Source organism: Rhinoraja longicauda, chromosome 28 (assembly GCF_053455715.1).
Source record: "Rhinoraja longicauda isolate Sanriku21f chromosome 28, sRhiLon1.1, whole genome shotgun sequence".
In the NCBI taxonomy this organism is placed as follows: domain Eukaryota; kingdom Metazoa; phylum Chordata; class Chondrichthyes; order Rajiformes; family Arhynchobatidae; genus Rhinoraja; species Rhinoraja longicauda.
The window spans coordinates 18,336,818-18,349,822 of record NC_135980.1 but is presented as its reverse complement, the minus strand read 5'-3'; the positions used below and the strand labels follow the sequence as shown (position 1 = coordinate 18,349,822).

Genomic DNA, 13,005 nt, shown 5'->3' with positions numbered 1-13,005 from the left:
TGGTTCAGACTTGAGATTGTTGGAGGTGTCAGTGCAAGGAACCATAAAGATGGTATGACATGACAAAGATCCAGGTAGACAGGAATAAAGGTTGCTGTGATTAGAAGATGGATGTGTTGCCTTTTCACAGCTAGCCTGTCCTAATTGGCAGTCTTATTGGCTTGTGTGGTTTCAACAGAATATCTCTTCAAATGGGCAGTATTTTGCATTTCTTGTGTTCCTCGGCTTTCTCATGTGTGTTTGTGCTTTCTAATATTCTCTTCCCAGCCTGCTGTCTCGACAGGCACTGCCATGGCCACCCCACCCCCGCTGGTACGGGGAACGCTGCATGTTCCCACTGGCAAACCCAACTTCCAGGTCAGTGTAGAACTCGGGCCTTGCCAGGTTTTGGGTTGAACATTGAAGGTGGAGGTTGGGTGGGGACGTGCTGTGAGAATACTGGAATCAAGGTAAACCCGGCTGGCTGAAGGAGGTCAATGAGATAGCTGGGAGACAGGTTCATTGACAGGACTTGGATTACAGGACCAAGCTCACGATGGTCTGAGATCAGACACTGGCATTGCCACAAAACCCCACTGCTGCTAGAGAAATCATGGAGACATTGCAAGGCTGTAATTCCTTGCTGGAACAATAAAGTGGAAAGATGCTTAATCATCAAAATCTGAAAACACAAGGGCAGCAATCATTAACCTTTCCTCTGTGTGTATTGTAACCCATGGGCACAATGTTATCGGAATTTCATGTAATTCCAGTAAATTTTAGCAGTTTCCTCACTGTATCGTGCAGAAGTATGCTGCACTTTTCTAATCTTGCATTGTGCATTGAGAGTTAATTTAGCAATATCGTGGTGAGTGCAGGTGGTAATCTGAAGTAATGAATGCAGACCGTGGTACTGAATGCAGACTAACCAGAGAGGATTATTTCAGGGGTGATATGGAAATTAGATTTAGTGGCAACCCTGGATGTAATTTCTAACTAATGTTTAGAATTGAAGTGACTTTCCTCTCGGGTTGATCAGAGAATATTATGACTCTCTTCGGCTCTGGAAAATGGGGAAATGGAATTCATCATGCGAATAAGTGCAATGGTGGAAAAATGGTAGAAATTACATCTAGGGCTGCCACCAAAGCTAATTTCCATATTACCCCCGGACGAATCCTCTGATTTTGTGTTCTAGTTTCTGCAATTATGCATCACTAATCTAACTTCTGCAGGAGAAAACAGATTGAAGTGGTGAAAATTATCACTTGCGGATATTTCCTAACCATCGCACCTGTTTGATCTCGCTTTTTAACCTATGTCATGTGTTACTGAACATGGTTTGTCAAGGTAAACAATACTGTGATAGGCAAGGCTAGGATATTCTTTTGGCCTAAAATTATTCTACAGGTGTTCAAAGGCTTCATTTTCACTTTTAACTCAGTTTTCCCTCAGTTTTAATGTCAAATATTTTGCAACAGCGCCTTTTATACTTTCACCAAAACAATGATTTGTTTTCATTTTTAGTTTCAGGCTGACTATTTTTTCTTGCATTCCCTACATTTTATCTGGTATTGGTGGCAAGTCATGCTTGTGTCCATTGGTGTGCATCAGTTCATACACCAGCCCATCATTGTACCAGTACCCTGCTAGACACCCATGGTTGTGGGCGAAACGCTGTCCCTGGAATGTAAAGCTCTTTATCAGTTGTAAGGGTTCAAGTAATCGGATTGTACAAATCTCCAAGGTAAGTGCATAAGATGAAAAAACAAATGCTTGAAGTGTTCATCTTGTAAAGTGGTACTTAAAGAGAGAAAAACAGACTACTTCATGGCTCAATGATTCTTCTATAGGACGAAATTCAAAGGAAGCTTGTACGATGCAAAAATAGCACCACTATGTGCAGGTGTAGCAAATAAATACTAATAAAAATGAACTGAGATGCGGTTTATACCAAAGATAGAAACAAAATGCTGGAGTAACTCAGGGGGTCAGATGGCATCTCTGGAGAAAATGGATAGGGGACATTTCGGGTTGGGACCCTTCTTCAGACTGATTGCAGGCGGAGGAACTGGAAGCAAGAAAAGACCAGGACAAATCAGGGCTGGAAACATGACATCAGGCAGGATGGTTTCGATAGGCCGATTGTTGGCTAGGGATGGAATGATCCCAAGAGGGATATATCGTTGCAAACTGTGGAACTGGTTAACCAACTTTTAATGGACAAAGGGGGGAGGGGAGTGTTTATTTCAGTTACCTAAAATTAGAGAATTCAATGTGTATGAAGGAACTGCAGATGCTGGTTTAAACTGAAGATAGACACAAAATGCTGGTGCAACTCAGCGGGATAGGTAACATCTCTGGAGAGAAGGCCTGGGTGACGTTTCGAGTCGAGACTCTTCTTGAGAATTCAATGTACATACCAGAGAATACCGTATGTTCATAGGGTTGTAAGCTAGCCAAGTAAAATATGAGGAGCAGTTCCTCCAATTTGCATGTGGCCTCACTCTGGCAATTGAGAAGGCCCAATACAGAAAGGTCAGTATGGAAATGGGATAGAGAGTTAAAATGGTTAGCAATCGGGGGATCCAATAGACCTCGGCGGACCCAGCGTAAGTGATCAACGAAACGGTCGCCAAGTCTATGCTTTATCTCACTGATGTACAGGAGTCAAAATCGTGAACACTGGATGGCTGGCCCTGATTGGTCCTGGCCTTTTCTGGTCTCTAGCTCTTCACCCACCCCCACCACCTACTTTCAGCCTGAAGAAGGGCTGGGACCTGAAACATCACCCATCCTTTTTCATCAGATATTGTGGCTGACCCACTGAGTTTGCTTTGTGTCTTTGTGTCTATCTCATGCAGGAGAGGATGTCAGAGGAGGTGCATGTGAATCTTGCCTCACCTGGAAGAACTGTCAGGGTCCCTGGATGGAGTTAAGAGAGGAGGTATAAGGGCAGGTTTTGCATCTCCTGCAGTTGCTGGGGAACGTACCTGGGGTGGGGGTAGTTTGGATGGGCTGAATGAACCAAGGAGTTGTGGAGTAGTCTTGATGGTGGAAAGAAATGGAGATGGGAAGATGTGATTAGTGGTAGGATCACATAGAAAATAGGTGCAGGAGTAGGCCATTCTGCCCTTCGAGCCTGCACCGCCATTCAATATGATCATGGCTGATCATCCAGCTCAGTAACCTGTACCTGCCTTCTCTCCATACCCCCTGATCCCTTTAGCCACAAGGGCCACATCTAACTCCCTCTTAAATATAGCCAATAAACTGGCCTCAACTACCTTCTGTGGCAGAGAATTCCACAGACTCACCACTCTCTGTGTGAAGAAATGTTTTCTCATCTCGGTCCTAAAAGACTTCCCCCTTATCCTTAAGCTGTGACCCCTGGTTCTGGACTTCCCCAACATCGGGAACAATCTTCCCGCATCTAGCCACTCCAACCCCTTAAGAATTTTATATATTTCTATAAGGTCCCCCCTCAGTCTTCTAAATTCCAGCAAGTATAAGCCTAGTCTATCCAGTCTTTCTTCATATGAAAGTCCTGCCATTCCAGGGATCAATCTGGTGAACCTTCTCTGTACACCCTCTAAGGCTAGAATGTCTTTCCTCAGATTAGGAGACCAAAACTGTACACAATACTCCAGGTGCGGTCTCACCAAGGCCCTGTACAACTGCAGCAGAACCTCCCTGCTCCTATACTCAAATCCTCTTGCTATGAATGCCAACATACCATTCGCTTTCTTCACTGCCTGCTGCACCTGCACGCTTGCTTTCAATGACTGGTGCACCATGACACCCAGGTCACGTTGCATCTCCCCTTTTCCTAATTGGCCACCATTCAGGTAATACTCTGCTTTCCTGTTCTTGCCGCCAAAGTGGAGGTGATGGAAATGTCAGTGGATGATGTGTTGGATGCGGATGCTGGTGGGTGAAAGGTGAGAACCAAGGAAACTGTCCTTGTGTCTGGGGGGAGGGGGAGCGAGAGCAGAACTATGGGACACAGAGGAGACACGTGTCAGGTTCCCATCTATGACAGAAAGGGGGAAATAAATAGGCTGGTGATGGTTCTTTGATTGTTAAATCTGACAAATAGTGAAAGTATAAACGCTAAGGGCAACATCCTAGCAATGATTTGATAGTAATTGAGTGGCAGAGATGCAAAATAATGGTGATAAAGGTAGAAAGTAACCGATGTTAAAGTGTAAAGATCCACCACTGTCGAAGCATTTTGGAAACGAGTGGATGAATGAAGGGATGTCACAACGTGGCTGGAAGGGAGTGGATCATTTACTGGGGTTCGTCAATCTGAGCTAAGGAACCGAGACAATCTCAGTCTGATCTCTGCTGAGCTCCTAATCTCAGTTCCACTGCTGTAACTGATCTGTGTCAGCAGATATGAGACAAGAAAGGATTGTTTCTATTTTAAATTGCTGTCAGGACTTTCCTGAATGAGTGAGGGTTTAGTGGGGCTGCTTGTGTCTGCCTTTACATTATGGGATCAGAAATAGGTCATGGCCATGGCAGTGCTTGAGAGTCCTGAAATGCCTGGCCATAACAGTGTCTGTTTAGGCATGATGCACCAAAAGTTGTTGAATTATAACTTAATGAAATCAACATTCATCCCTCTCAGCTAAGCTGGAAATTGGGGCAAGTGTTTTGCACAGAGAGTGGTGGTTGCCTGGAACATGCTGCTAGGTGGTGGGGGAGTGAAGATAGTGGAGGTAGACACAATAGTGGCATGGAAAATGCTTTTAGATAGGTACATTGGTATGTAAGAAATGGAGGGATATGGTTCACGTGCAGGTAAAATAGTTTAATCTGTAAAGTGGATGATTCACATCTCGACCTCGAGAGTTAGCACATAATATAATGTTCATTCTAACGTAATACTGTGCTGTCTGTGGTAAAGTTAAACAGAGGCTGCGTCACCCTCTCATGTGGATAACAGTGATCCCAAGCTACTGTTGAAAGAAGAGCGATTCCCTGACCTTCTCAATCATTATTCCCTGACAAAAATCAAGGAATTAGAATAAAGATCAACCTGGAAAGGTTAGCCTTTCCTTGTAACTTTTGGGATCTTGCTGACCATAATGCCCATGGGTAATAAAGTATGGCATTGCCTGTAAAAACTTGGGGACATGCAGGGATGTGTAAACTATGAATAGATATCTTCCTTTAGCATTTTCCCTAGGGAGATACAATGAGCAATACTGCAACTCCCAAACTACAACTGCAATTTCAAGTATCTTTAATTAGTGTTCTATTCCTCTCCACATGAACTCCATTAGATAAATATTGACAGATTTTTGCGAGACAGTAGGACGAACGATTCAAAGGTAAGTTTTAAGAAGCATCTTAGAGGACGGGCAGGGTCAGTGAAGGTGAAGGAGGTAATGCTGGAACTTCAGGCCAGCTAAAGACGGATCCATTAGAGGTGGATGGTGGGATAGTTGGGGGCACAGGTTGCAGCTGGAGTTCCCAAAGAACTGGAGATGTGCAGCATTCGGAGAAACGGAGGGATTTGAGCGTTGCTGGACTGGAAACTGAAGTGAGATTGGAAGCAAGAGGTGATGTGTGATTTAGAATATTAGTTGAATACAAGATTACAGAGAGTGAAGACAGTGACATGGGCCTTATGGACCCATCACAATGCTGTACGCTTCCATGAATTCTCCAAACTTTTCTGCAAGTCTGTATCTGCAACATCCATATCCACTATCATACTGACTGCTTGCAAAAGGTTCAGCTAGCTTAATTAAGTTGCATTCATGGTTTGTACTGATCCTTTAGTGTTTCTGATTTTAATATATTCCCTCAAACTGAAGATGTAAGAAAGCCTGTAGTTCCTGGTTTCTGTCTCCCTCCTTTCATTAATAATCGAGTCGTATTGTTTGCCATTTTACAGTTCAAGGGCTCAACTCCTTGTAAGGGCTTTGGAAAATCCTGACTTAACTTGTTTCCTTATTCCTTCCTTTTCATGCTCTGCAGTAGCAACTGGCAGTGTAAGAAAATAACTGCAGATGCCGGTACAAATCGAAGGTATTTATTCACAAAATGCTGGAGTAACTCAGCAGGTCAGGCAGCATCTCTGGAGAGAAGGAATGGGTGACGTTTCGGGTCGAGACCCTTCTTCAGACTGAAGAAGGATCTTGACCTGAAACGTCACCCATTCCTTCTCTCCAGAGATGCTGCCTGACCTGCTGAGTTCCTCCAGCATTTTGTGAATAAATACCTGCAGTAGCAACTAGTAATTATCAGAAGTTTGTCTGTCTTAAGTTACATTGTTTACCATGCTGTAGTATTTGTTCCTCCTACACTTTGAAAACCACTTTGAAAACTGTTCATCTATCAGTCAATGATTCAGTCATTGTTGAATAGCTGTTTTCACCTTACTAAAGCAGCATGAACCAGAGGCATACACTCAGATGAAAGTGAAAGAGATGCCAAATGTCTTCACTTATTCTGTCGGCTGTAATGCTGAATTATTGTGTGTATTTAGGACAGAAGTAGATTCTTGTGTACAAAAAACATCAAGATATAATGAACAATGGGGAGAAAAACACAGTTGGGATGGAAGACCCAATGAAAGTCCCAATATCTTAATGGTAGAGTTATCTGGTGGGGCATTGTGGCTGTGTCCTGGTATTCCTTGTGTGTAGGTCTTTAGACTGGTGCATGAATGAACTTGAATGTGAGAAAGGTGCAGTAGCAGCTTGGTGGCATTCAATGCCGAGCCTGTCGCCCAGTAATGACTCCTTGAGGGAAAGGTGTAGAGATTGAAAGGGATCCATAAAAGTTAAATCCTGGTCAACGTCGGCATTTAGAAGAATGAGGGGGGATCTTATTGAAACATATAAGATAATTAGGGGATTGGACACATTAGAGGCAGGAAACATGTTTCCAATGTTGGGGGAGTCCAGAACAAGGGGCCACAGTTTAAGAATAAGGGGTAAGCCATTTAGAACGGAGATGAAGAACTTTTTCAGTCAGAGAGTGGTGAAGGTGTGGAATTCTCTGCCTCAGAAGGCAGTGGAGGCCAGTTCGTTGGATGCTTTCAAGAGAGAGCTGGATAGAGCTCTTAAGGATAGCGGAGTGAGGGGGTATGGGGAGAAGGCAGGAACGGGGTACTGATTGAGAGTGATCAGCCATGATCGCATTGAATGGCGGTGCTGGCTCGAAGGGCTGAATGGCCTACTCCTGCACCTATTGTCTATTGGCATGGTGGAATATATTGGCAGTAATATTGTGGGGACAGGCAGCATAATCATATGGTTGTTGTAGTTGGAAGGTATTTCTAAATATGTGCTCCTGTCTTGCAGGTAACCACTGCCCGTGCAGTGGGTACAGTAATCCCACCACCATTGGTTCGCGGTGTTCAACAAGGGATCTCAAAGATTGGATCGCAGCAGAACCCACAGATTGTGATGCCACCATTAGTGAGAGGAGCCCCGGTAAGTGTCTGACTACAGATTGAAAATATTGAGTTATTGAGATATAGTTGCCAATAAATGCACGTTATGTGCAGATAGATAATTATGTGCAAGTAGATAAGAGATGGTATTGGCATCATGTCCTGCACAGACATTGTGGGCTGAGGAGCCTGTTCTTGTATTGTACTGTTCTATGTTCTTTCACATCTTGCAGGGTCCAATGCAGAAATGGGTCCAGCGGCTAGGTTGGGAGATGACAAACGTGAATTTACATTGCACTTTGTAATATCCTGGCAAAATAGTTGCCCCGTATTCAATGGATCACATTATCATACATTAAGGAATTAGAGCGTCCATTCTGCATGCAGCAAATTGATGAACGCACCAGTGAATCAAACCACAGCTTTATTTTAATAAATTGTTTGAGATCAACTTCTCTTGGGAAATCAAAAGCGAATTAAATTTTTAATAAACAGATTGGGACTCGGGTAACCCTCAGAATAAGTGGTTGAGTCAAAACCTTCGAGATGGGCCGTGAGTGTTGTCTTCCCAGAGTTGTTTAATCAGGTATGTAGGTTAATTGGCTGGGTAAATGTAAAAATTGTCCCTAGTGGGTGTAGGATAGTGTTAATGTACGGGGATCGCTGGGCGGCACGGACTTGGTGGGCCGAAAAGGCCTGTTTCCGGCTGTGTATATATATGATATGATATGATATATGATATAATCCACAAATTAACACTTTTTGAAAAAGTTCATTCAGATCCAGAGAGACCATTTAAGCACTAAACTAGTGGTGGTGTTTCGTAGATTTGTTCTCAATTCTCTGTGCATGCACTAATATGTTGATTAAACCAAATAGCATAGCAGCGTTTCAAAGTGATCATATCGGAATGTCATCCTTTCTAAACCCAATGCTTGTTCATAAATACACGAACTACGCTTGGTGTCAATATCCATACTCAACCTCCACTTTAACTGCTCGGAACAAAATATCACCTCAATCAATCTTTCTTTGTGTAGTGACTGGGCATCAGATGTCTATAAAATGTGTCCAAATGGAGGAATGTGACCCAGGTTAAAAATAACATCATAAATTATGAACTTGATGTCATAAACTGCCTGCTTGTGGTTTGTGAAATGATCTTGAGTACATAGAGCTACTATTCTAATATTAAACTCAGTATTACTGTGAGATACTGTGTATAACTTTCTGTGTATAAGTTCCTAAACATCAGCTGTGCATGTGTATTTAATATCTATGAATGCAATGGGTGGGAGAAAAGTTCACCCTGCCATGCACATCTCGCCATCCCCTCTCTCACTCTCCTGTTTTTAATTGATTTTTGCATGTTTTTCTTATAAACTATATGGGGACTATGCATTTGTCAACATTAATGTACAGAATTGTGATCTCCCTCATTTTTTGACCTAATTGCCTGTATCTGTCTGGCTGCGCTGTAGTGAAATGTACCTTGCATGAATTCTGAATAACCTCTCCCTTTTATTTCCTGCCTTGCTTTCATTTCACCCATCCCTGTCACACGTTCTGTCCATCGTTGCCCCATTCTGTCAGCCGATGTCTGTTTCTTCCCAGCAAATTCACACCATCAGACAACATGCCAGCACTGCCCCACCTCCCCTGCTGATGGCTCCCCGCGCATCAGTGCCCAGTGCAGTCCAAATCCAGGGCCAGAGGGTTCTACAGCAGGGACTGATCCGTGTGGCCAATGTCCCCAACACCAGCCTGCTCGTCAACATTCCACAGGTAAGTTGCCAGGAGGGAGCAGAATCCTGCAGACACCCATGCTGGAGTATGATGTGGGGTGAGGGGAGGTGATGCAGAATATGGACAGCAAGAATAGGTAGGGGTGGAAGAGTTCATGAGTTTTGATTAAGAGTGAAATGAAGTGGGAGCAGGAGTATACCTTTTGATTTTAATACAAACCCGTCTTGAGATTACATACAATCACAATGGAAACCTCAGAAGTGTGAGAATTTTTGTACTGAAGGATGTTGTTTCTGTGTTATGGAATATTACCATTGTTTTCACGTGCCATTAGCTCAAAGAAAACCAAGTAAAGCATACCTAAGGTTCATAAAGTTCATTCGGCCCACCATATCTATACCAACCTTTATACTCCTTACACTGTTTCACTCTGTGCCTTGTTTATTTAAGGATCTGTCTAAATGTCTCATAAATACAGTAATTGTATGATTTCACCACCTTTTTTGCCTGTTTATCCCAGATATCAACCATTGTGCAAAATAAGATGCCCCTCAGAACCCCTTTAAATCTCCTTCCTATCTTAAAGCAATGTCCTATTGTCTTTGATATCCCTATGATGGGAAAAGGCACTTTAATTATTTACTCTTATCTATGCCTCTCAATTTTTTATACTACATAGATCACCCCCAGCCTCCTTCAAAAAACAAGCCAGGCCTGTCTTATCTGTGCAATTTCTCCTCATAACTAAAGTTCTCCAATCCAGGCAATATTCTGGTGAAGGACACAAAGTGCTGGAGTAACTCAGCAGGTCAGGCAGCATCTCTGGAGAACAGGATGGATGACATTTTGGGTCGAGATCCCCCTTCAGACTCTGAAGAGTCCTTTGTTCTTGTCTTTTGACTTTGTGTCCTTTTGTGTATTAACCAGTATCTGCAGTTCTTTGTTTCTAATATCCTGGTGAATCCAGTCACTTTGAAACCTGTTCAGAGCCTCACATCCTTCCTCCATGTGGTAACAAGTCACTACACAGTACTGTCAAGTGCTGCGTGACCAGTGTTTTGTAAAGTTGCAACATTACAACCCATAACTGCAGAATAAAGCACCTTTGGTTCCAAGCACACAAAACATGAGCAGGTTATTCACCTGTGCGGTTTAAGACGTTGGAATCAGACATGGCCTTGGAGAAATGTAAAGAAAGGAGGAAAGATCCTGTGGGAACTAGAATGGCTAAAAGGAGCCTCAAAATGCCTTTGATGAGTCAGATTAAAGAAAATTCCCAGTGTTTGTGGAGAGAGACAGCAAATTGATGTTACAGGTGGGTAACTCACTGATCAGTACGTGCTCTAAGTGTTCACTTGGAATCAAATAATTAAGTTGAGATGATAGAGCCAATAAATTCTCATGGTGGTATGTTCATTCAGGGACAGCCATAGACACTGAACCATCAATAAATCATGGCCTAATTTTTAACGCCTTATTTGCTATGAGATACTTCTCAACTGCAGATTGTTTTATGGTGCAGTTCTCTTGTTCCATGGGAAAGATTTGTGATACGCACATCCTCTCGGTGCACCTTGCAATCAGAGGACCAGGTGCTGAGATTTAAGTGCAATACTCGATCGTATGCCTTTCCTAATTTCACCAATGACTTTCCATTACACTTGGAAGATCTCCCTTCAGTGAGTTTCTCATTACACTGTATCGGAGCTAGCTGAAATGTTATAAAACAATGTGAACAATGTCAAATCCACTTCCTCTGCAGAGAAGTCCCAGGCTCTATCAGGTCTCAAGTGTCACTATGAACTTCTTGGTTGCTTTAGTGCCAGGGACCTGCAGGGTCAAGATTTTGATGGTCATGTCCCCACTGCACCAGTTTTCCAGCTGTAACAGTCCTCGTGTTACAGCTGAATTGGATTTACACATCTGTAATGCCCCCTATGTGGCAAAGTGTCCCAACTGGGATATATGCTGGATACTTCTTCACGGTCCCCGTGTCACTATTCTTACCTGACAGTATGATCTGCCCATCTTCAACATGTGTGCTGCAGCTGTTCAGGAAGGGGTCACATCACCACAGCTAGAAATGGGCAGTAAAGTTGGTTTGTTGAGAATACCTACCTCCCAAGTATTACTATGAGGCTCTTAATTGCCAGCTGAGGGTCTTTTTTGCCATATTGGAACAGCCCCAGTGAGAGGATGCTCCACAAGAGAAGCGTTATACAGTGGGGAAAAGCTCTGTTCTGTTCTAGTATTAATTACTTACTGTCTCCTCCACACTCCTCAATCTCTAATTATTTTACAGGCTTCAAGTACAATGAAAGCCTCAACGTTGAACTCTGTTCAGTCAAATGTCGGCAATTCATTGACATCTGTTGTGAACTCCAACGACTCACCGGCCAGTCGCCAGGCAGCAGCCAAGCTTGCGCTCCGTAAGCAGCTGGAGAAAACGCTGCTGGAAATTCCACCGCCCAAACCTCCAGCCCCCGAGCTGAACTTCCTACCAAGTGCTGCTAATAATGAGTTCATCTACCTAGTCGGACTTGAAGAAGTGGTGCATAACCTGCTAGAAACTCAAGGTAAAGTCGCAACCTCATTAATGATGGGTTACAGGAGGAAGATGTCCAGTAGAAAGGAGGTACAAGGAACTGTAGATGCTGCTTTGCAACAACAAAAAAAGACACTGCTGGAGCAACTCAGCGGGTCAGGCAGCATCTCTGGAAAACATGGATAGGTGACACTTCGGGTTGGGACCCTTTTTCCAACTGATTGTGGTAGAGGTGGAGAGGAGGAGTGGGACAAAGCCGGCAAGTGATAGGTGGGTACAGTTGAGAGGGAGTTTTGATTGGCAGATGATTCGAGATGAAAAGACAAAAGATGTGAGATAAGGATAGAAGAGGTGCGTAATGTGAAGCCAGAGGAAGAATTATAAGTGGAAATGGGTGTGAGACACAGAGGGGGGAGAAAAAGGGGGTTGTTTGTAGGTCAGTTATGTAAAATTCAATGTTCATACTGTTGGGTTGTAAGCTACCCAAGCGAATATAACTTGGAGCAGCCGATGTTAGAGTTGATGATTTGATGCTGTTCCTCATATTTCCAAACCCTTCCCTCTTCCCCCAATCTTATCTCCCCCAACCTCCCACTACTTTCAATACTTCTCCACACTGCTCATTCTAAAGTCTGCTGCTGATGAGATTCCTGGATTCCGGAATCTTTTCAACTTATATTTAAGTTGAAAATCTGGGAAGGTACACAACTAGCAGATTGCAGAACGAGGCCATTTGAGCCATCGTTTTGTGTCTATTTTCTCTGAGTGTATTCCATTCTCTGACATTGCCTTCACAGCTTGAGTCAAGACTACTGGGCTTTCTCATGTGTTATGTGTGTTTCCTTCAAGTTGGATCAACTGCTGCCCTTCCCAGGGTCAGCAGATTTCAGACACAACTCCATTGGCCCATGCACTTTGACCTGGACTTCTCTGAAGTCTAATCCAATTGCATGAAGTTTCAGTAAGATTTTAGAGGCTTGGAACGCACTAATTAATACTGATATACAGACTTGCCTAGGCAGAGCCAACCATGTGTATAGGTGTGCTGTCCAGGTACAAAGATACACATTCTAGCCCATGCCCTTTTCCACCCCTTCCCATTTTCCAATTTTCCCTGGACCTCTCCTAACAATTTTGTCTCCTTAAACCCTTCCACTCTACCCTCTCCTTTAAATCCAGAGTCAGTGACACATCAAACGGTGAGGATAATTTTGCTGCAGTTCAGATATGTGAAAGGCATTGAGTGACACAAGGATTGGGATCAAAGCCCAGCACAAAGGGCGAAATGATGCCACAACAATGGATCCGATGAATTGAC

The 13,005-nt window shown here is 43.4% G+C and overlaps 1 protein-coding gene across 7 annotated transcripts in view; it reads left to right on the top strand.

Moving 5' to 3' along the window:
• Positions 1 to 13,005, top strand: part of gatad2ab (GATA zinc finger domain containing 2Ab) — a 100,468-nt gene that overhangs the window by 80,846 nt on the left and 6,617 nt on the right. For 6 of the 7 annotated variants that reach the window (XM_078424275.1, XM_078424273.1, XM_078424272.1 and 3 more), the window contains 3 exons: positions 7,305 to 7,436; positions 8,990 to 9,181; positions 11,445 to 11,718. In XM_078424275.1, the coding sequence (XP_078280401.1) occupies positions 7,305 to 7,436; positions 8,990 to 9,181; positions 11,445 to 11,718 (598 nt within the window). The remainder of the gene's footprint in view (positions 1 to 7,304; positions 7,437 to 8,989; positions 9,182 to 11,444; positions 11,719 to 13,005) is intronic. The other variant, XM_078424276.1, reaches the window with a different exon arrangement.